General features: G+C 45.7%; 1 protein-coding gene across 1 annotated transcript; it reads left to right on the forward strand.

The window, feature by feature from the left end:
- Positions 1-2661: 2661 nt before the first annotated feature.
- Positions 2662-20398, forward strand: LOC149280406 (uncharacterized). The gene is made up of 30 exons (XM_089500650.1): positions 2662-2713; positions 6291-6626; positions 6722-6844; positions 6953-7183; positions 7609-7764; positions 7931-8116; positions 8926-9039; positions 9155-9388; positions 9674-9784; positions 9865-10054; positions 10310-10455; positions 10567-10680; positions 11445-11597; positions 11740-11968; positions 12139-12340; positions 12571-12724; positions 12826-13010; positions 13286-13415; positions 13525-13770; positions 14867-14972; positions 15946-16338; positions 17042-17202; positions 17363-17576; positions 17824-17905; positions 17991-18132; positions 18235-18273; positions 18313-18542; positions 18834-18981; positions 19256-19353; positions 19556-20398. The coding sequence occupies exons 1-30, from the start codon at positions 2662-2664 to the stop codon at positions 20396-20398; spliced, it is 5748 nt and encodes a 1915-aa protein (XP_089356776.1).
- Positions 20399-24344: the final 3946 nt, after the last annotated feature.

Raw genomic sequence — 24344 nt, forward strand, 5'->3', positions numbered from 1 at the left:
CGTGCCTGCCTTCTCACCACGAATGGTTGCGTACAGAGAAGCAAAGACTGAAACAGGTGGAACAAGGTCAGGTACCCCTAAAGGAAGCCGCCCTCCATCAACTTTCACGCCTCCAGCTAATCGAGATGGGTCTTCATGCCGAGAGGAGGACCCATCGCCAAACAGAGAGAGATCTCCAAGGTCTGAGAGGAGAGATGGCCACTCGGGCAACTGAGTTGGGAAGGAGGCTACAGGGGCCAAGAGACCTATGGGCCTCGTCCCAGTGGTTGAGTCCGATACGCATTGCCAGCAAGGACCACACAGCAGTGAGGTAAGTGGGCACAGGGGCCAAGCTGGAGCAGGGAATAAGGAGCTTTAAACATGCGTGGGATAGGCATACGGCTCCTGAATCTAAGATGAGACCAACGACTGATTAAGGTCTTTACAGCAGAAGGAACCGGCGACTAGATCTTTTATTTTTTATTTTTTTTTATTTATTTTTTTTCTGTATATTTTTAGTTATCTCGCGCACCATTCTCCTGTTTTTGGAATCTGTTGTTTTTCTGTTCTGGTTGGTAAGTACCGTTTTCGTCTGTTGGTTCCTGGATTTCAGTTGGATGTTTTTTTTGGTAAACCTCGTAGGATGATTTAATGTAAAGGAAGCCGCGGTGGAGCAGATGGAGCTCTGCGAACTTTAAGGTCTTTTAACCCAAAAAGGGGAACTCCCAGCAATTTTCTTTATCACGATCATTCTCTTCCCCCTTTCACAGATGGAGCTGAACATCTGGATTCGGTCTGTCGTTCTTTCTCTCTATCTTTGGAGCCCTCGGTCCTTTCGTGCCTCTTAGTCTCCCTTCATACATTCTGAATGTTAATTCGCGTCTCGCTGTCACGTTATATCTCTAAGGTTGTCTATTATGCTGAACGAACCGACCAGCCGAAAGGAGCTGTTTCCTAAGTATGAAGCCTTACAACATAAAGGGGCATTGCTTGTGCAGGAGGTGGCATCGCTAGGGGGGGTACTACATGGCCCCCTTCCGCAGGTGTCCAGCCTGGAAGCCGAGTGCAACGAACTTTACCAAAGTCTATGCCGAGGAACCCGGAACCTGCAGCTTATAGACCCAGTCAGTACCGCTACGTTTTTCCTCTTTTCTAGGAGCTCGGAATGTTTGCCGAGTATGAGGGTATCACTGGTTTTTCAGCCCTAAAAGCCCCAATAATGTATATTTAAGTCATGTTATCTCTGTGATCATAACCTTTCTATTTCCCGCGTAGGCTCTTACACACTCGTTCGAAGCGCTCTACACGTGTGTCTCTCAGTTTAACCATTGGTGTCTGGACTGTCTCCGAGATTTGGAAAGGAAGAAGCATTCCATTCAGACGTCTCGACTCGAAAAAGAGAGGCGATTATACGTTCTTTTCTACCAAGACCCCGCCGCCCTCGCCAGCACCATCCAGGAACTCGAGCAGCGAGTCCGGGAACTGGAGTCTCAGTGACTTTTAGATCGTTTAATTATATTGCACATAAATAAAATAAGAAGCATTCATACATCCGTGTGGCAGTCTATTACACCGTTCCCTTTTTTATGACCTCACCATGCAACGGCCTATGAAAAACTACTTTATAATGTTGCACCTTTTTTTTCATGTGATTGATCATATAACGCTCAAAACGCGCTGGTCCGGGACTTCTAGAATATTCTCTGCCCGGTTTAACAGCTGTTACCAGCCCGGGAGCTTACCCTGAGACTTTAACCCTTTAATGGCCCATCATGCAGTGTCGACTCGCCAAATATGTTAAGCAAATGACACTGATACCTCATGGAAACCCTGATCTGTCAGTTAATCGAGTCACCTATATTTACACAGGGGTATCAATAGCATACTAGGGGCAAAAGCACCGGCTAGGAGTCTTTTATATATCATTAGCTCCCTATAGATTATGAAGGAGGCAGCTCCCTACTGTGTGACCCTCAGAATCTGCCCCTTGACCCTGAGATTGGGGCAAAACATGGTAAGACTAGGGGGGCAAACCCAGAGAGTTCCCTGGAATGTCCAGGGGTCCTCCGCTGTGTGCTCGCTATAGTCAGGCAAATGCTGATTCCCGAAAAAAAAGGGATTTAAATGTTGAATTTTAAACTGGGGACATTGTTAAGTGGGGATTCAGCTGGGGAATGGGGGAAAAGGTTGTGAGTATTCACTAAAAATCAAGTCTTCCCTTGACCTTTTAACTGCCGCAGGGTTTATTGCCCCGGGTAGAACCCTTGGGATTACTGGTTTTACGGCAATTGGGTGCAACGCAGGGTTTTTTGTGCGTTTCTGAGTAAGAGTTCGCCGTGAAGGCATTTTCTTGAAGCTGCCGGAGCTGTCTTGGTTCCACGTTTCTTTTACTCATTTCCAGATATTTCAGACCCTAATATTTCCCATAACCCTCCCCCCCCCCGCTCCTGTCGGCTCCGTTCTCAGGCTCTCCCCATTGTCTGCGGTCAGGAAGTGCACTGGGTGCAGTATGTCCTATAACGATATAGGACGGGGGGAGCGCTTTCCTGCCTCTGACCTCACGTATTCTCTTATTGTAAGTTTGGGGAGGAGGTGTGTGGGAAGAGGGGGTGGCAAAAAAAATGTTGAGGTGCCTGCCGGCTGGTGAGAACCTGCCTTTTCTGGGCTAATGTAAACGCCGCGATGGGCACCCTTTGGACCTGGCTGTACCTCCTCTGTCTGCCTCTTTGCCGGGGTAAGAAACTCATTTCTCAGGTTGGGGCAGCAGGGTCAGATCTGACGTGCGCTGAATTGGGGGCTGTTTAGGAAAAGAGGCATTGAAGGGGCCTTAATGGGACTAAATAAAAGTGGTGGAAAGTAATAGATCTGTAGAGGAACCGAGGCATGGTGGACGTGCAATGACCAAGCTGTACCCAAAATCCAGGGATCCGGGGAAGACAATACTGTCTGCGGCGATAAGGCTGTGCTTTCTCTTTGGTGTAATAGATGTGGCTATCGGGGGATATGTAGCGACAGAACACAATGTTTGTTTTGGACGCATTGAGAAGTTGCGCTTGGTGTCTGCGGTGGGATCAGAAATAGCCGGCAGGTTACAGAACAGGATGCCGGTTCACGGACAGAGCTGTTTATGTTGCTAGCGGCTGATACATTGTAATAGAGTTTTAAAGAAGGGAAAACTTTGACCCCCGATCAGCTGGCTGAGGGTGATGAGGTGCTGTCGAGAAATTGGTGCGGACCGAAGGATTGAGTAAAATAAATCCAAGCAGCTGCCCCAACCTCGGTTATTAGACTGTATCTGGTATATAAGGTGAGTTTGAGGTGTGTTGTGGGGTTCCAGGTAACATTTCACTTTTAGAGGTTGTATGAAATATCGGCCGTGAATTTCTGTGATTTACAGGAGAGACGACTTTATTTTATTACTTAATAAAGCATCTGATGTGTATAATAATAATGCATGCTGGGGCTCACGGAGTGGATGAATATAATTAGGGGTATTGGTAATGTGTCTGTGAATTTATTTGGTTTTTCGGCCGGTTTGGAATCATTACATTTCTATATTTATTTAGTTCCCAACAAAACAGGAAAAATAACAGGAAAAGAGAGCTCTCCACCCCATTCATCATCACCCGCTCTCCCCAGCTCTCCCCAGCTCTCCCGCTGCGGATTCTTTCATCTTATAGCTCAAGCATTCATTAATTGTGCAACATTAATACTAAGCTATACATTTTAGCATTCTATACATTGTCCGCGGTCCTCCTGTATCCTGCATACGCTTTACTCTTCTCGGCATCATGCATGTATACCATACGCGCCCTCCCCATAGACTCTTTAATAGCTTCCACTTCCTAGAAGGGGTCCAACTTCAGTCCCCTGGGGGCCGCATGCCAAAAAATGTTTCCGGGATGTTAAAAACATATTACAATGCTAATGGCTTCATTGTATGTGAAATTCAAATAACTCTGTCGCCTTCAGGGACCTTAGCGTTATTAAAGCGAGTCCTCTATGTTCTTCATATTGAGAAATACAACATATATGTTTGCTTTACAGTATTTACCTCATTTTAAGACCATGAGGGCCAATCAGCTTCCACCAAAGGTTAAGAGAAACCCTATTGGCTGGCATAATTAGTAAATTCCGCTATAAATATTTAAGATGGCTGTTCCAGCGTACTTTTGTAGGATCCACTTTAAGAAGCCTTTGGAAACTCACAATATTTATATTGAGTACAAAAAATGAAATTTTTAGATCCATACCACGAAAGCTTCTGGTTTTGTTCCCGAGTCTCAGGGTTTCAGGGTAAATGGGCAGATTCTCGGGGTCACACCGTCTGGGGCTCACTCCTTCGTGTTCTACTTTTATTTAATGACGTCTAAGCGTCACAACTGGGGCTTTTCTCACCATTTATCCTACAGGTGAAATTCCTGCTTGAATACAGGTGATAAATCTGTGGTTTCTCTTTGTTATAATAGATCAGGGGATATGTAGCGACAGAGCACAATGTTTGTTTCGGACATGTTAATCCCTCATAGAGAGGTCGCGCTTGGTGTCAGCGGTGGGATCAGAAATAGGCGGCGGGTTATAGGACAGGATGCCGGTTCAGAGCTCTTTATGTGGAAATCGGACGATATTTGTGGTTTTTGTGTTAACCTTTTACAGTGGTTTATTTTGTGCTCTACAAGGCTTTGCCAGGAGTCTATTGCTGAAACAAAACTCGGCCCCCAACCCTGCATAATTTGTGAACAATATTTTCTCAATCATTTGTGTTTGTTTTGCACTTTATAAAAATATGAAGCTTTGCTGGTTGTGTAATTTTATTACCAGAACACAACTCATATCATATAAAGAGATGTCTTTTAATTATAAAATTAAAATAATAGCCCTAAAATAATTATGATTTAAAATAATATTATTAATAATAATAACAATAATAATAAAATACATTTTCATTGGGGGGCCCCTCCTTGTTTTCAGCAAAATGCATAAAACAATGCATTTTGTACGAATCCGAATGCACAATTCTACAAAATTCCGATATATATAAATGTAACAGGACGTTCTGGGGATACTAAATAATAATAAATAATAAAAGTTTGGGATAGCAGGTACGTATTGGCTACCCAGGGAGTGAAATTCGACAAAAAACAGGTACGCCTCGATGACGGGGCCGAAAAACGTAAACAAGGACCAAGACGGGGCTAAAAAAAAAAACTGGGATAAAGGACAGAAAATGGTTAATACTCAGTCTGGTTCCTGGGGTCTTTCCGACATCCACCAAGTACCCCCAGTCACCTATTTTATACCCCGCTCGTAAGACTTTTATCGCTCTCTGCGTATAAATGTTATATTTGCTATTTCTCCATGTTTTCTAACAATAGTTTTTTTATCTCACTATTTCCGCTCCCAATCTCCTTTTCTAACTCTATCCATTTCTTGGTCTATTTCTTCTACCTTCATCCTCTTTGGCCCCTCTCGGCCCTCTGCTCACAGGATTACAGTGTATAAATCATCAGGAATTTTGTACAAACGGAGGCGTGTGTGAAGAGCAGAACGGGACATGGATGTGCAGGTAACGGTACTCAGACAATACAGAACACGCCAAGTGAGGCAGCCGATGGTTTCCATCTTTCTATGCCAAGTTCTGCTAGAGAGGACATGTTACTTTGTTTCTTTGGTTGTAAAGGCTTATATCCCCTGCCTTTTCACTGGTGTCTCCTGCACACTAAGGTTTGATGTTTGCTTAATAGATGGGTTACAGGGAACGCTGTCATTCAGCTGCCTTTGTATGATCACCATCTTGGTATGACCCAGTTGAAGACCCAAACCCTACTAAAGTAACACATAATAACATAGTTCACATAATATGTGTGTGGAATTGTTGTCAGGTGGAACCCCGGGGTTCGATCCCATTCTGATGTCTGTATTAATGTGCTCTGCCCAAACGTTCTGACACGTACAGGTGCCCGATTGGATTTATAGGCGATCGCTGCCAAAATGTAGAGCCTTGCGCATCTATCAACTGCAAAAATGGTGGATCTTGTCAACGTTTCTCAGCCACAGAATACCAATGTCAGTGTCTGCCCGGGTGGACAGGTGAGACAAGCGACTGGAAGGGATGGAAACTTACCTCCAAGGGGCCAGGCCCAGATAGACAGCCCAGTAATACAGGGGCCGTAGGAGAGTCGAGGATCTGCTCCAACATCTTCTTCATAAATATCAACGGAACATAGAAAAATCACGCTATAATACATACCGCTTATATATATAACTAAGTGTAAAGCAGGCAATGAGATAACACACCCTTTTTTGTGTAGGCAAACACTGTGAGTACCTGGACTTTTGTTCAACAAACCGCTGCATGAACAATGGAAAATGTATCAACACCGTGCCTAACTTCGTGTGCCTGTGCCCGCCGGGCTTTGAGGGCGAAGCTTGCGAGAAGGATATCGATGAATGTCAGGCGGTGGGAACCTGTCGGAACGGCGGGACCTGCAAGAACCTGTTGGGTTCTTTTGAGTGCGTGTGCGATGCTATGTACCACGGGGACAGGTGTGAGATGAGAAGAGGTGTGTGTGCCCCAGACAGCTGTCTCAATGCAGGGAAGTGCCAGCAGAGGGACGCGGATTTATACCAGTGCGCATGCCCGGCAGGTGAGGGGGTCAGGTATAACTCCAGGTGGGAATAATGTGTAGGATATGGCGGCTGGATGGTAATAAACTCACTGGTGTCAGGTCTCCTGTTACAGGGTACACGGGGTCACAATGTGAAGAGAACATCGACGATTGTATCAACCACAAGTGCCAGAATGGGGGTTCGTGCAAAGACGGACTGGGGTCGTATTCCTGTCAATGTGCCCCTGGGTGGGAGGGTAAGTATCCAAAACCGGGTAACCCGACACGTTTCTCCGGTCCATTGCAGTGAAACTTCTCGCCGGAATTATATATTGGATCATTTTTCGTGTGCTCGCTCTTCTCAGGCTGGTATTGCACCCGGGATATCGATGAATGTCAGACTCCTGGCATATGCAGGAATGGCGGCACTTGCCAAAACATGCCGGGGGGGTATAAATGCGTATGCGTCAACGGCTGGAATGGGGAGAACTGCGAACACAACATCGATGATTGTCTCACGGCCACCTGTGCGCTGGGCTCTACCTGCGTGGACCAGGTGGGGACCTATATCTGCCTCTGTCCACCTGGCAGAATCGGTGAGTGGTTAAGGTCTCAAACGTGAAACTAAATACTAAAATATAAACTAATACTTTTCCAAAATAAAAATAATTTATACCTGATGAATTTTTTTATTATTATATAGAATACAGATGAATTATTTGGGCTGTAATTCTCAAAAGTCCCTCTATAGGACCCAGACCCCTGTGCCCCTCATTCTGTATGCATTATCGGGGCTTTTAGGGCTATAGAACCCCATGATACCCTCATACCCAGCAAACGTCCGGAGCTCCTAGAAAATGAGGGATACTTGGTAGATTCTGTATTTAAATAACTGTTTTGGGACTCGAATACTGTGGAGAAATGGGTCTTTCCGGTCAGAGCCGGTCTCTTTTCTGGATTTGTTGTATTTGGGGGGTTTTTTTGTGATCCGTTCCACGCTCTTCTGAATCTGTTCCCGCAGGCTTGTTGTGTCAGGAACAAGATGGCTGCCTGAATAACCCATGCCACCCGGCTGCCACCTGTGATTCTCAGCCGTCTTCTAAGACGGTTCTGTGCCGCTGCCAGCCCGGGTACACCGGACCTACGTGCCACCAGGATCTCGATGAATGCCAGTTAGGTGAGCCTTGCAAAGCCCCCCCCACACACTCACCGGCGCCTAGCATGAAGAGTTAATAAAGAGTCTTGTGATTGGCTCATTTAGAAAGTTCTCGGGTATCGCCATTTCACTTTTTCGCATTTCACTCGTTTCGCTTTTTCTCTCTCTCTTCTCCTTTCGCTTCCAGGTTCCTCTCCCTGTGAGCATGGTGGAGAGTGCGTGAACACCGAAGGCTCCTTCCACTGCCGCTGCTCTAAGGGTTACACCGGCACCCGCTGCGAAACCGACCAGAATGAATGCCAGTCCAACCCGTGCTATAACGGCGCTACGTGCCTCGACCACTTGGGATATTTCAAATGTTTGTGTTCACCCGGTAAGGAGAACGAGCATTTATCATCAATGAACTTTAGAGAAAACGGGTGGAACGAAGGAGATTTCATAGAAGGAACGAGGTTGTAAGATAAACCAACACTGATACCTTCTGTTGGGCCAACGTAGGTGGAAGTCCCAGACCATAATAGATGTTGACCCAATCAAAGGTACCAAAAATGAAAACTCCGTCTTATCTTGAACCAATACCCCGTACCTACCTATTCTCCATATTAAAGAAAATAATCATTATTCCAGGAGCCTGCTAGAACCTGTATATAGTTTTAAGATGGAGCTTCGCAGTTGGGTGCTGTTGGACCTCGATGTCTGTTATCTTCTGTAAAGATTTTATCCCGTGAAATACATTTATTTAAACCCCTTTCTATTTTCCTTCTCAGGATACGAAGGAGAACTTTGTGAGTTAGAGAAAGATGAATGTCGGAGCTCTCCCTGCCAAAATGGAGGTCTCTGCTCAAACTCTCCAACCGGCGCCAACTGCTCTTGTCCTGCAGGTAAGTGGACATCACCCCACGGTAGATCTGTCACTTCTCTCAAATCGCACATTTTATGGTCAAGTAAATTAAATAAATTGTTTGCACCTTTTGTGGATACCACGTGAGCAGCCATATACACTTTTTCTCAGCACCGGCATGATTATTCCTCCTCATTGGGGGGGGTTCTACGTACATTTCTTTCTAGAATGGATATTATCGCAGTGACGTGTGATAAGTGATGTAACCAAAACTTTGCCCGGTCCTGTGGTGTTTCTTGACAAGCAGACTGATGTATGGCATCTCTGTTATTCCTCCCCAGGTTTTACAGGCCTACTGTGCGAGGTCGACGTGGATGAGTGTGCCAGCTCCCCTTGTCTAAATGGTGGAAAATGCCAGGATCATCCAGGGGGATACAACTGTAGCTGCTCTTTGGGTAAACGCATTAACTATTTCATGGTTTATAACCTAAAAACCGGGTTTCTTGTTAGTCTCGGTGAACTTTGCCCCTTTTTTTTCCTCCTTCCATGCTGTTTTTTTTGGTTCCCAAGGTTTCCAGGGTCCCCGCTGTGAGATTGACGTAGACGAGTGCGCCAGCTCTCCGTGCCACTCCGGGGAGTGCGTGGACAGCCCGGGGTTCTTCTCCTGTAACTGCCTCCCTGGTTACACTGGCGAGCGGTGTGAGCAGAACATTAGTGAATGCCAGAGCGAGCCGTGCCACAGCGGAGCTTCGTGCCAGGACCTTTTGGACGGATTCCTGTGTCTTTGCCCTCCCGGCATTACCGGTAACTCCTAACCGTTTTCTCTATCCCAGCATCCCGCCTCTTCTCCTCCTTCCGTTTCATGGCTACGTCTAAGGACTCCAGTCTCTTTTTGCCTCTTCTTTGCCTCCGTCCTTTTAACTGCAATTTATTGGTTACTGGAACCATTTCTTCTACCTTCTTCTCCGCGTCCTTCTTCTTCTTTCCATTTCATGCCTCTGCTTGTAACTCATGAATCAATCTACTGGATACATTTTCTCCTTTATATCTTCCTTTCTCCTTTTCATCATCTTCTCATCTTTCCAAAAGGTCTCACCTGCGACACAAACGTAGACGAATGCGCGAGTAACCCCTGTGTTCACGGCCACTGCACCGACCTGGTCAACTCTTTCCGCTGTCATTGTGCCCCCGGGTTCTCAGGTAAAAGACATCACAGTTGTAGCTTCGGGTTTATCTTCTGGGTTTATTTGTCCTCTAATTAATATCTCTCGTTTTCCCAGGGATCCTGTGTGACGCGGATGTTGACGAGTGCCTCTCCAACCCTTGTGATAACGGGGGCATTTGCAATAATACCGAAGGGGGTTTCTTGTGTCGATGCCCCCACGGGACCTTATTGCCTCTTTGTGCCCTACAGGACAGCGAATGCAACCAGACGTGTGTCCATGGGAGCTGCCAGGCATTGGACAGCAGGTAGCCCAGATCAGGTCCTTTTCGCTGTTGATTGGTTGAGGCGGCCGGTGTAAGGGAGGAATGAGGAGAAGGGAGAGAACTTCAGGATAGGAAGCAGTTCTAATAATCCTGGTCCAGCCACTGGCTGCCACTGACCTCACCGTCCATGGACCTTAAAATGAAACCTCTCTGCAACAATTCAAGCTTCAATAAATGTCGGTAAAAGCTGTGACGACCACCGTCCTTCTGTAACCGCCGGTCTCCTCCATCTTGCAGGTTTCACTGTGTTTGTGACCCCGATTGGTCAGGCCCGGCCTGCGATACCTACATCCACCAATGTGCCACCGATCCGTGCAAGAACGGGGGAACATGCCAGCCCCACCGGGACGGGTTTAACTGCACATGCGCTTCTGGATATACCGGTAACACTGCAAACATGTGATATGCGTGAATAGAGATATTATATATCAATAAAGATGTTTCTATGTCAGGAAATAATCTAAAATGTTTCTTATATCCCTCACCCATCGCAGGAGCGCTCTGTGACACTCAGCTCAGTCACTGCTCGTCTGATCCGTGCTTAAATGAGGGTGTTTGCTTGGATTCACCTTCCGGATATACGTGTTCATGCGCATCCCCATATACCGGTAGGTAACACGGGCTTAACCCTGTAAGAGGTTAAATCATCCATTAATCCCAACGTTCTCTGCCCCGGTCCCTTATTTTCTGTATGTGACGGGATGTCAAGGCAGCGGCGGTTACTTTTTACATGACACTTGGTAGCCTCCATCTAATGCACATTCGTGATTCGGCTTTTTGGTACTTGCCTTGTGTATGGTTGTTAGTTACGTATTTAACCATAACATGGATATTTTTAATCACTTTAGTGGTAAAATTAACTCCTTTTTTGTTTGTCTCTTCTCCCAGGAGCCCGCTGTGATGTCCTTCTTCCGCCGTGTTACTCGGACCCCTGCCAGAATGGAGGGAGCTGCCATACGTTTGGGGATGAGACCCTCTCCTGTCTGTGCCCCGTGGGGTGGCAAGGTATGGCGTCCAAGGGGTTCTCAGTCTGAACAGAATCTCCTATCACTCTTTTAAAAGCAGACGTTTGTAATTACGGTATTTCCAGAGCAGGGCAGGTCCGCCATCATCTCTCCGTATAACAGAATGTTTTAGTTCATGATGTTTTAGTTCAGAATGTGGCATATTTTATTTCAACACAGAATTCGAGGTATTTTCCAGAACAAATAGATTGTAATGATTTCCTTCTTCTTTCTTTCTGCCCATTTTTTCTATTTTATCACGCCTTTCATTTCTCCTCCTCTCTCCTTGCCATTTCTTTTTCGTTCTCTTTCTTTCTCTCTCTCTCCTTCCCTCCTTTCCTATCTTCTCTCTCTCTCTTTTTTCTCAGGTTTTTTGTGTGAGATTGATGTGGATGAGTGTAAGACAGATCCCTGTAAGAATGGGGGCAGTTGTTTTAATACCCCTGGGGCATACAGCTGCACCTGCGTTAATGGATACACCGGACCGCACTGCGATACAAACCAGAATCACTGCCTGCAAGGTCAGACTGCATAATTTATACAAATATTACTCTTTCTTCTGCACCGAGCCTTTTATTTGTTTCTCCCTCGTTATAAAGTTACTTTCCTTTTCCTCACCCTCCCCCCCATGAATCATCTAACCCTCCCCGTGTCTTTTATTAGTAAAGTGTAAGAACGGGGGCACGTGTGTCAGTTTGCACGACTCCTACCTGTGCTTGTGTCCTCCTGGGTACTCGGGGGAGACGTGCCAGGAGAACGTGGATGGATGTGCCTCCTCACCGTGCCAAAATGGCGGATCCTGCAGGAGTCGAGGCGTCTCGTATATCTGTGTGTGTGAAAAAGGCTTCGAGGGAGTAGACTGTGAACTGAATTCACAAGACTGCACCAACAGGTGAGGATCGCAGGTCATGCAGTCCCGAAGTCCGAAGGGAGCCAAGCATCCAGGCTAAAGGGAAGAGAAGACAATGGGTGGACCCAATGAAAAAGATGGGGCCGATGGCATAAAAAGATGATATTTGTATTTATTTATTGCCATCTCTTTCTCTTGGGCCATAACTCTAGCTCCTGCCTGAACGGCGGCACCTGTATGGATGGCATTGCCAGCTTCTCCTGCCTGTGCCCGGAGAGGTTCACAGGCGAGCAGTGCCAGTCCCAGCTCAGTCACTGCCATCCACAGCCATGCAAAAATGGTGGCATCTGTGAGGACCTCCCGGAAGGCTATCAATGCTCCTGCCCCCAGAGTTACACCGGGGGCAACTGCGAGGTAAGGAGGTTCTAAGAACCAATTCATTAAACGCCCGCTGGTAGGATAAGTAAAGATGCCCCTGCTTGCAGTCCTACAACCTAAAGAGAATGGGGTGTAAACAGGCAGAAGGTATAGAGGAAGCTATCAGATGTATATTATTTGTCTTTATGGTATAAACCTGACATTTATTACCTCGTAGAGCGCTCTTATTTAGAACTGCACATTATCGATGATCCATGTGCACACAGGTTCCTGTAGATTTGTGCTCCAATAGTCCGTGTCAGAACGGAGGAACCTGTTCTCAGACTGGGACGAGTTATCGATGTATCTGTGCCCTGGGATGGATCGGGAGTCACTGCGAGACACCCCTCATGACCTGCAGGGCCACAGCCGCCAGAGAAGGTACCCAGCGCAACCCTATCTTTACATTTACTCCGCTTTACATCGATTAGTCGCTCCCCTCTGAACGTTCTTACCTTTCCGCACTTGCGGCCCTCTCCCAGGGGTGGATCCGAACTCTCTCTGCAGTGGACATGGAAAATGCGTGGATTCTGGGCTGTCTCATGTGTGCCGATGCTTTTTTGGATACACTGGACCCCAATGCAAAGTGAGGATTGACCTGTGCACCCCAAATCCATGTCACAACGGGGGATACTGCAAGGAAGCTGCTGGTTCCTTCTCCTGCCAGGTAAGTATTGGAATGCATTCATTTTTATAATAGGGAGGTGAATGAGGAAGGAGAACAAGGCTTGGATAGATGGAGGAGTCTATTCAACGCCTGGGGTGCCAGTAGAAGTTTGGTCTCCTATGAAGACCCTGGAGATGTAGAGGAGCTGGGAATGGGGATGGTGAAAGATTAATGGATATTCTTCATTATCAAATGGTACTTTCTTATCAAATGTATCTCAGATTTTTTGAGAAACACTAGAGATTACACTCTTTCTGTCTACTTTTGCTTTATAGTGCGCACCCGGGTACCTTGGGGACACATGCGCAGAGAGGGACCCATGTCTGTCCCAACCATGTCACCACAATGGGGAGTGTGTAGCACACGGTGAGAACTTCCAGTGCGTGTGTCCATCAGGAACCCAAGGTGAGCCAAGGCAGGGGCTGTGGAAAGTTGGGGGTTAAAGAACAGGAATTCGAGGGAGGTTTGGGATTTTATGGAGATGTGGGACTTATTTTTTGTTCCTCTATGACAGGAATTCACTGTGAAATTAACTTTGATGACTGCGCCCCTGTGACATCAGAACCCCGCTGCTATCATGGAGGCACCTGCAAGGATGAGGTTGGGGGCTATTCCTGCTTGTGCCCCCCAGGGTTTGTCGGTGACAGGTGTGAAGGGGACGTGAATGAGTGTCTGTCCAATCCGTGTCACCCTCAGGGGACGCACGCCTGCGTGCAGCTTGACAATTCCTACATGTGCCAATGTAACCGGCACTACACAGGTAGGACTGTTTCTGTTTCTTCAGTGGGTTCCTTTGGGTTCCTTGTTCGTGGGACCTTCTCCCAACGTCTCCTCTAATGCTTCTTCCTTCTCATTTTTCCTCCAATCTTTCTGCTTTAACCATTTATCCCTCAATTTTCTTTCCGGTCTTATTATTTATGTAAAGCACTTTGACCTCCCTTCTTGCTTCTACCGATGTCCTTCTCCTTCCTGTCCCTTTTCTCCTTTCTCTCGCACCTGTTTATCTCCCCTCTCCTCTCTCACTATCCTTTACCCCTCCGTAGCTCCTATCTCTTTCTCCTTTATCTCCTTATCTAACCACATTTTGTATCTTTTTTTTTGTCATCAGGCCTAAGGTGTGAGAAGATAATAAATTTCTGTGAGAATAATCCTTGTTTAAATGGAGGATCATGCGCAGTCGCCATTAATACTCCACTTGGCTTCACCTGCAGTTGCCCACAGGTAACGTTCCACTTATTAATGCGAAATGTCTGCCGTGTCTCACAATCTCTGTAATAAGATATTTACGTTCTCCGTCTGAAGAGTTCTGAAGAGTTATTGTATGTTCATGGACCAGCCCAGTGCGAGAAATACAATCCTTAATGGGAGACTCTGGTGGCGAAGCCCCTTCTTCTTGATGAAGTAGAAAAGGCCCAAATCTTACGGCTATAGGGACGCCCTGTGGTGACTTTGTATATTACAGAAGAAATATTTATTTAACCGCCACACCGTATTTAAAGTTATTACATACTTAGCAAATCTAGAATATAAAGATTCCTAAATATATATACAGAACTAACATATTATTTGGCTTTGTATGCCTCTACTACCCCCTCTTATCTGGGGACGCTGTTCTTCATCGTGTTTAATCTGTTCCCAGGGATATTCTGGAGCCACCTGCAGTGACTCCATAGTACCTTGCGGCCCCTACACCTGTTATAACGGGGGGCAGTGCATGCCAGCACACGGGGGGCTTCCTCGCTGCCTATGCCCAAGAAGCTTTTCCGGACCCCAGTGTCTGGAATTTGGGAGGCCAACCGCGACCCTTGCAAGCACCCCTCCCCCCGCTTCCAGTGGACCTTGGCAAAATTGCACAGAGGCAGAGTGCAGGAAGAAGTTCCGAGATGGCGTTTGTGACAGTGACTGCAACAACAAATTATGTTTGTATGACGGCTTCGACTGTAACGTCACATTGTCGTGCAAGTATGTCATTGTCACCTTTTTAGTTTTAGTGGTGTCTGGGTGTAGTATTTCTTGTTAGCTGCAATATATGTACATACTAACATACAAAGACGCCATAACACCTGCTCACTCTAACATCCTACACACTCATACATACACACATCACCCTCTCTCTCCTTCTCTCTGTCACACACCACTAACCCTAGGCTCACCCATTACACTCTAACACACATATGCTGACACTTATTCTAACAAACTCATGCCAACACTATACACTAACATGTACATACACACTTTTGTAAATACAAACATCATTTGCTGTCACACACACTCATACTAACCCCCCCACACATCCTAACACCATGCATTAATATACAAACACACACTCTAGTACCATATTCTAAATCACAACTACACTAACACCATGCTTCAATACACACTCTAACTCCATACAGTAACGTGAACACACATGCCTGCTAACGACATACACTCACACATGCTAACACTTGTTTGTATTTTTTGCATAATATAATGTTTTAAGGCAACTAAATATCTAAGCCCGATCCACTAGACTAGACTTCCTAACTCCTTATTATACCGCCCGTAGGAAACAATAGAATGGCTCAGTCTTAATTGCTTAATTGACTAACTAATGAAAAAATTTACTTCATTAGCATTGCCATAAAGCATCAGCACTGTGTGGTTTTTGAGACGGAAAAGTCACTCCAAATATGACTGACAGTCATGGAGACACCCAGTTTGTTGCTATTGTTGCTATTAGGGGCACCAGGTTGTTGTTAATGTCAATTGGGGAAATGAAGCACTTGGCGCGAGAATCCATTAGGAACGCAAGCTAAGTGTTGATCAATGAGTCATTACCTCAAACCCAATGGGGCAGTGGGTATTTATGATCCAGAACGAGCCCTGTTCATGTTTCCATTGTTCTTATATTCTAAATCTCTGTTTTTCACTCCTCTCCTCCTCGATATCTCAGCCCTCTGTATGATAAATACTGCCTCGACCACTTTGCCAACGGTCACTGTGAGAAAGGATGTGACAAAGAAGAGTGTGGTTGGGATGGAGGAGACTGCTCCAGTGATATAAGTGACCATCCTGGGGGAGTCCTCATCTTGGCGCTGAATTATGCCCCTCCTGTGCTTCACCGACGAGATGTGACCGTCCTCTTGCGCTCCCTCTCCATCTTCCTTCGGACCAGCATCAAGTTATTAACGGACAGCAAAGGAGACATGCTCTTCAAGTATCGGAAGAGGGACAACCCAAATAAGCTGTCACCAGAGGCTCTACAGAGGTGGGAATACGAGACGACGACCTCCTCCCCCGAGAGGGATCAAGGAGAAGATGGGGAAGAGGATGACCAGACTATTGGGTAAGAAGGCAGTGGTGGGGGTGAGAGGTTACCTGAAACACAGGTGTCTCAACAGGGTAAAGAAATGGTGATCATTGGCGTAGCTTACGGTGGGGAAGGGAGTGCCGAGAAGACACCAAACCAGTTCTCGAGTGATGCCAAAAGCCTTGAAATCCACGTTTACACCCCGTTGAGTCATTAAGTTTATTAGTAACGCAAGCAAAGGTCTCCTCGCGATTATCCAGATTCTAATACGTAGATTTAAAACATCTCTCGTGGAAACTTCATGCGGAAATATCTCATGCAGCTTGGGGACCAAACATTTTATGTCGTGCCATTACACGGAAAATTATTATTTTGGTTCAACCAAATAAAAATAAATATATAAGTAAATAACCTGCAGGGCCCATAGAACCAGAATAAATATACGTGATAAATATACATGATTCTGAAGATATCATTTGGACAGATGATGGCACCAGAGTAACGAAAATATAATTATTTATTAAATTATGGAATTGCCCTCCGTAGAAGTTATTGTGACTTAATGGGGAGGAATAATCCCATAAACAGGATGTTAAAATGGCTGCTCTTGTTGTATACGTAAAAAGTAGTTGGTAATTCCTAAAAAAAAAGCAAAATCCCACCGGCAGCATCTTATAAATTGTATTTTATCTGTTGCAGAGACGGGATTTACATTTAAGTATTTGAATATCATTCACAGCTGCGTCCTCTACCTCGGGGTGTATGGAGCAAAGTGCGACCGGCCTCCCTGCCTCCATACTGCCGAAGAGGCCGCGCACTTTCTGGAGGCCATCAGCGTCAACCGAGAGGAGATTCTGCCTTACACTCTCCTAGGGGTGCAACACAATGACGAAAAAAAAGGTAGCAGCCGCTCCCTTCCAAAATTCCACTAAATTCCAAATTTGTGCTTATGATCAACCAAATTCCGAAATCCATGTTTTTTTGGCACAAAACCTACGCCACATGACCACATTCGCTCTCTCTCACAAGGCACTTCTTCTCTGTTCTGTCTCTCTCGCAGCTTCGGTCAGCGAGCTCTCCCAGCTGCAGTGGCCTTTGGTCATGGCATCCATTGGGGCGCTGGTGGCTCTAATAATAGGGGGCTTCATTGGGGTGCAGCTGAGCAGAAAACGCCAGCATGGAGTTCTGTGGCTGCCTGCCGGATTCAGTCGCCACCGGGCAGCGGACGGTAGCCGGAGACGCGAGCCTGTAGGGGAAGATGCTGTCCGACTCAAGTGAGCATATGTGGCACGTGAGGAGGACCATGCAATGTGGGGATTTACCAGCCAGATATATCTTCTACCTTATTCCAATTACAATAAGTCGAAAAAGCGTTTCCATGTAACCCTCCTAAACCCTCCTTGCCGAAATCAAGTGATGGGGTTCAACCTGTAGTTGACTCAAGACGTACATTATTTGTCTTGGACTTCTTAAAAATTACTTCTATGGCTTGACCTCTTTATCTTTTTATCTCTTTCTTAGGCCGTTAAAACATGACCCTGGCTATGATGACGATTCAGCCCCAGAAGAAGGTATTGTGCAGCCAAAGTCCAGGCGTTTGAGGGTGAGATATGCTTCCATTCCCTCCACTCTTTTCCCTCCTTGCTGAGTAGATACTCACGTACTCATCACTGCGTTTAATGTTACAGCTTGCAGAAGACTCATCCATCCACGACCATCGACAGTGGAGTCAACAGCACATCGATGCGGGCGTGCGTTTCCCACAATGCATTGCCCTGACACCACCCCAGGAGGAACCCGATTGCGGAGACATCAACGCGAGAGGCCCAGGTGCTTTCCAAATGATATTTCTGCATGGGAACCAATAATCTGAACGTTTACATGATGAAAAGGTTAATGTTTCATCGGCCAATTCTGTGTTTATCGCCGCAGACGGAGTGACTCCTCTAATGTCAGCCATTTGTGCTGGAGGTGGCTTGGAACCCGTTGGCGGTGGAGAAGATCCCCCAGAGGTAGAAAGCTCTGCGGCTGTAATCTCTGACCTCATTGGTCAGGGGGCCAGTCTCAATGCCCAGACGGATTCCACCGGCGAGACAGCTCTTCACCTGGCTGCTCGATTCTCGAGGCAAGACGCCATCAAGTGCATGCTCGACGCCGGAGCAGACACCAATGTCCAAGACAAGCTGGGGAGGACTCCGCTTCATACTGCTATTGCAGCTGATGCTCTGGGCGCTTTCCAGGTGAACATGGGTGTCACGTGAGAAGAAGTAATGCAAAAATGGGCACAAAAATTCAGAAAACATTGTCAGCCGGGGGGATGTAGATGGTTGTGATAATAAACAAAAGATTATATATTTCCATATTACTTCTAGATTTATAACAGCAGTTGTATTTGTATCTATCAAGCAGCAATTTAAACCGGCCTAGCATATCATCAGGATAAATTATTGGTCAGAGCCAGTAGATCTCAAACAAATAGTGAATATTTATATAATTGATCATTTTTAATCTAACTCTCTTTTCTCCACAAGTCTCTCCTACGATGCCGGCAGACTGATATCGATGCTCGTATGAATGACGGGTCCACTCCGCTCATCTTGGCCTCTCGACTCCCCGTACAAAACATGGTGGAAGAGCTGGTATCGTGTGGTGCTGATATTGGAGCGACGGATAATAGGGGTATGTACCAACATTCCAAGGTGTATCTGGAAAGACCTCTTAACCCCATCACACCGGCTTCGCAGGAGAGAATAGGAAAGATTCTAGAAAGGATTGTAACTGACAAACACTGGAGTTCCAGCTGTGGTACCCGGTATTATTATTACATTATGTCATACGTAGCGAGCACATTATCAGTTGGAATATGATGTAGGAAAAGAGGAGAGGAGGACTTTCTATCTCCTGTCTTTTGGTCTTTTCTCTCCACTTCTTACTGTTCTCACTCTCCCCGAAGGTAAGTCGGCGCTTCACTGGGCAGCTGCTGTGAATAACGTGCCGGCACTCAGGACCCTGCTGTGCCATGGGGCAAACAAAGATCTTCAGGACAAGAGGGTAAGAGGGCAATACCCTGTGCAGCAGGGAGGGTAAAGACGATTATATGAAAATGTTCTTCACAACTTCTTTTGCCACCGCTCGTTGGATGTCTTTTTTTCCTCCCTACAATTTCAATGCGAGGTCACCTCTCTCTGCTAGGTTGGTTTTATATTTCTATTGATTACTTTTTTCCTTTCACCCTTTTTTTTTTTTCCTCTAGGATCAGACCCCTCTTTTTCTGGCCGCTCGGGAAGGAAGTTTTGAGGCTGCCAGGATTCTCATCGAACACCAGGCTGATCGAGATCTCACTGATCATGTAGGACATCAGCCACGGCACGTGGCTCGGGAGCGTGGACACAGGGACATTCAACAACTTCTGGAAGAACGTGGACCCATAGTCAACAGGAACACGCCTGCGGCACATCCTCCTGGAGGACCTCATGCAAAAAAGACTCCGCGACCTCGACCCAAGGACACTGCCAAACCGCCCCCCTTGCCGCACATAGACCTGAGCAGCTCCTGTTATCACAATGCCCCACCTCTTTCAGCACCGCCATATGCAGCAGGACCACCAACAGAAGGCAGCTGCTGTCAGTCGCATCATTCAATGCCCACTTATGGTGGTAACTGCCCTCCTTATCCCCGGAGTGGCTCCTTCTCCTCAGGGGTGGCCCAATGCCAGTGGGGAAATAGAGGTTGGAGGGTCCATTTTTGCACTGCAGTCCCTGAGGCACCCTACTCAGGCGGAGGTCAACAAGTATCTCCTCGTGCCCAGTGGCTCCCAGAATCTCACCATCCTCAGTCTCCAAAATGCCAAAATCCAGTTCCAGGCTACTGCCCAACTCCATCCTTGGAGCCTCAGCCCGCCAAGGACATGCCTTGCACCCCCACTGACCAGTTGGGTCATAGCCTCTACTTGACACCTCCTCCCTCACAGTATGGTTACCCTTCCCCTGCCAGCCCAGAGGAAATATCCACCACCCAAATGACTTGCATGCACCACCATCCTTTCCTCACACCTTCCCCGGAGTCTCGAAACACTTGGGGCATCGCCTCACCATAAGTTCTAAGTCAAGTGAATGGCTGGAAAACTTATCTGAGCGATGGGTAGGGTTGTCCTGCTGGGTCATGGTGGCCAGATCAGGGACACAATGTGTGCTGTCCAGGCCTCCATTCTGTCCAAGGAATCAGCTCCAACCAGCCTGTGACTTTACTAACGCTAAGTGTCCTATCACAGGGTTGATAAGTGAGTTTCCTGGCATGTCGTACCAAAGGGTTCCATGTGATACGGGTCCTGCAACAACAGCATCAAGTCCTTAATGTGTGTCTTCTTAACGAAACACTGGATTCTACATTCTATCTGTGTCCTGAGTGTCTTGTAACGCCATATTCTGTAATTAAACGTCATTTTGTTGTTAATTTGGGCTTTTCTCCAGAAGTTGTAAAAGAATCTGATGGATTCTGCATCACAATTTTAGGAATTTACCACCTCTTTAAATAAATTTTCTTTCCCCCCCCCTAACCATTCCAAGGTGTTTTACTGCACAATAAAAGCTACGCTGTCCCGGGCATTATTGTTAAATTAACATTTTTTATATAAAATATTTTATTGTCATAATGGTTACAGATGGTTTGTCAAACCCTTGGAATTTTGCTTTTATTTTGGATATCAAATATTTTCTAACTTAAAGGCGTAATAAATAAATAACGTGTTATATGCTATTTTTTCTGTCTTTGTTGGCATAATGACGAAGCTGATTACAAATCATGCCTTCCAAGTGCCTACCCGTGTACCCCTCTTTCCTCCCCTGATATCGCTCTTTTCTAAGAGTCTTAAAAAGCCATAAATTGTTGGTGCTATATAAATGATAAAATATAATTGGTCTTTAAATTTGCCATTAAATATTTCTACTGCAGCAAATTACATAGAAATGTATTTGATTGGCTACTATCCCTAACTCAGTCAGATTAAATGTAATAAAAATATATATATTTTAAATTATCTTTATATCTCAGATTCAAATAAAGTTTTTCTTTACTAATTTCACTTCCTTTATGATATCTTTTTTTTTTATTTCACAAAATTCAGGGTATACGTCCTTCTCCTTTCCGATGAATTGTTGGAATCAATTAAAAAAAAATATATATATATTACAAATAATCTCAAATTTAATCTGAAGATATAGAAAAAAATATGTGGATTGCTTTGATTAGTAGAATAAAATTAGGGCAATACAAGAAAAGTACAAGAAAGGACGGCAAACTTTATTTACGTCAATATCAGTTTTTAACAATTTTTACAAAAGGAATCATTTTTTACCTTTGATTTGATGGAGTGGCAATTAAGGTTAATTTGGGTTTCTGCTATATAATATAAACAGGGCTGCTTGGCCGAATTTACTTCCTTATATCTTGCTCTGGATCTAGGATTGTCAAAATTCCCAAATATGTTATAAATCATAATCTTAGGGTCCTGCTCCAGTACAGAACGAAAAAGCTTAACAGATGGGGATTACTTGCTTAACATACTGGGGAGTGCAAGCGAAATTTTGTCTAAGTGGAACTGCACCTTTAAAATGTAAAAACAGGGGAGATTATTGTCGGAGGCTGATCTGAGAAACGCTTAAAAACTAAAAAAAACCTTTAATCCAAATGGTTCTAGAACGTGTGCGCAGAGCACAATAAGGAATCCATTCTAGATTTAACGCAGAGGCTCCAAGGTCTCACGGACGTCAGCTGAGCTCCCAGGTCCCCGTAGATCGAGTATTCATCTCGGTTTTTCTAGAGAAGTCTTCTAGATACGGTATGTAGAAAGCACACAAGTCTTTATTGGGCAGACGAAGTAAAATCGCGGAGGCTTTACCATTCCTCCCTATTATGTGTTCCAGGAAACAGGAAGGAGGTTTCTTGCTTTTGGCAAAATATTAAGAATTCTTCACAAGGAACACCCCTTCCTAGGGAAGAAATACCAAATTCTTCTAACCTTCACCCCCCTTATGATCCAGCTATTTTTTTTTATTAAAAATCAAGGTCATCATTTCTCCATGCCTCACTGGGGGGTCCCACTATTATAAATGTACCCTCTCCCCGCTATAGTATTTCCATAACCCGCAGCAGTCCGTCTCTCGTCCCACTATGCCACTAAGTGGTCAAGGAACTGCCAAGAAGAAAGTAAGTTAAGTCAACGTTAATTATAAGGGGACAGGGCGTTGGGTCCGTGCCCCAGGTTAATCCTCCATGGTGGACACCAGGTCTACCCCCTCTCCCCCAGAGCCCATCGTGTTAAAGAAGAAGAGTTGTCCTCATGTTGCCCCCGCCATGTAAAAGTTGGGGTTACTGATTGGGATGTGAGGGGAGCACATAGTGTAGCGGCTGTAATGGCTGCGCTACTATGATGGTGGTTTTGTATGGGGGTCCCAAACTTTACAAGGATAATAACATAAATTCATTGAACTAAAACAGGTGGGGTCATGGGGAGCAACGGCGTAACCCGACATGCCAAATTAACAAGCATTCGCCAATGGGGGAGGAAGCTCCACTCTCTGTTCATCCATACGATTTCCCTGCACGCGGAAAAGAATCTCGAATAAGTCGGCGGCGGATTGGGGTATCGGCGGAGAGCAGCGCTGATCCTCCATTCTCTCAGCCTGAAACGACACAAACGAGTGCGTGTATTCACAGCGGAACGAAATACAGGAACGGGTGATTCAGGGGATGGAATTGTGGGTTTCTATTGTTAACTTGAAAAAGCTTTTTTTTACTCCTTATCATACCGCATGTGAGAAACAATAGAATGGCTCAGTCTTAATCATCTAGCAGGACACTGTGACTAATGAAAGTCTATGGAGCAACGGACTTTATTAGCATTGCCATAAAGCATCGGCTCAGTGTGGTGTTTGAGCCGGGAAAGTCACCCAAAATATCACATGACCGACAGCAACGGCGGCTCCAGGTCTGCAGATAATGGGAGTTTATTGGGGCAAAATGAGATAAAACCAGGTTTTTGTCACTAACTGACATTAGTGTGTGGTTATCCAGAGGAGCATAAAATGTCTTAGAGACAAAAGATCTAGAATTCTTTTGTTATCAGAATAATTAAACAATTGTGTGGCCCCAGAAAAGCCTTATCTTACCTGATGTCCCAGGATGGTGTTATAGAGTTCCTCCTGGGCCGGGATATTTAGAGTGGGAAGTTTCTTCTTGTAACTCTTTCTAGTCAATGAGCCACCTCTCCTCCGACGTAACTCCACGAGAATCCCTTTCTCGTCCGAGGGGAGGGATAACTGGCGATAGCTGGGGAAAGAGAAGTGTCGGGTGTGACGGGGGCGAAGAGGGGGTAACTCTGCCCTCTGCTCTTCGAAGCGCCTGGTCTGGACGGTGGACAGGAGTTCAAGGAACTCTTCAGTGTTGAGGGAAAGAAGAGAGCCGGAGATACCTGGTGGGACAACAGAAGAGAAGAAACTCAGCCTGAAATCTAGAGAACAATCAAGAAAAATGTAAGAAATCAGTGAAAAAAAACGTGGAGGAAGAAAAATGAACACAAAATCCATATGAAGAAGATCTATTGAGGCAAATGGCAGGGGGCAATAAAGGAGATACGTGGGACTTTAAGGCAGAACATGAAATCTATGACCCACTTAATGACCAAAGAAGACTAAGCAACAGTCCATGCAAATGTCGGAATAGAATAGGTTCATACTTCTCACTCATTTATAGATCAACAAACATCTTTATGTTCCATTGGAAAATGATGAGTTCTAAACCTAAAATACCCCCAGTTTTGGCATTGAGGAAGGGGTCACGGTGTTTACCTGTCTCAAGGTTCTCATGAAATGTACCCAGCTTCAGTGTCCAGGGCTGGATGTAACAGAAGGGGGTTGGATGCAGAATTAGGATGTAATCTGAAAGGGGTCCTGATAGATCAAACTCTACACTAGGTGGGCAGGTAAGGCAAGAGAAAGTGGATGTGAGAAAAAGATGGACACTAAGCGGTGACGAGCTGGTACCAG

Source organism: Sceloporus occidentalis, unplaced genomic scaffold (assembly GCF_023333645.1).
Source record: "Sceloporus occidentalis isolate IW3139 unplaced genomic scaffold, rSceOcc1.0.p SCAF_157, whole genome shotgun sequence".
Taxonomy (NCBI): domain Eukaryota; kingdom Metazoa; phylum Chordata; class Lepidosauria; order Squamata; family Phrynosomatidae; genus Sceloporus; species Sceloporus occidentalis.

Bases quoted from the DNA above. Each gene is read 5' to 3' on its own strand.
- LOC149280406 (XM_089500650.1), top strand. From the start codon at position 2,662: ATGGGCACCCTTTGGACCTGGCTGTACCTCCTCTGTCTGCCTCTTTGC. The intron at 9,785-9,864 runs GTAAAAGACATC...TCGTTTTCCCAG, and splicing joins TTGTGCCCCCGGGTTCTCAG to GGATCCTGTGTGACGCGGAT. The intron at 13,011-13,285 runs GTAAGTATTGGA...TTTGCTTTATAG, and splicing joins CTGGTTCCTTCTCCTGCCAG to TGCGCACCCGGGTACCTTGG.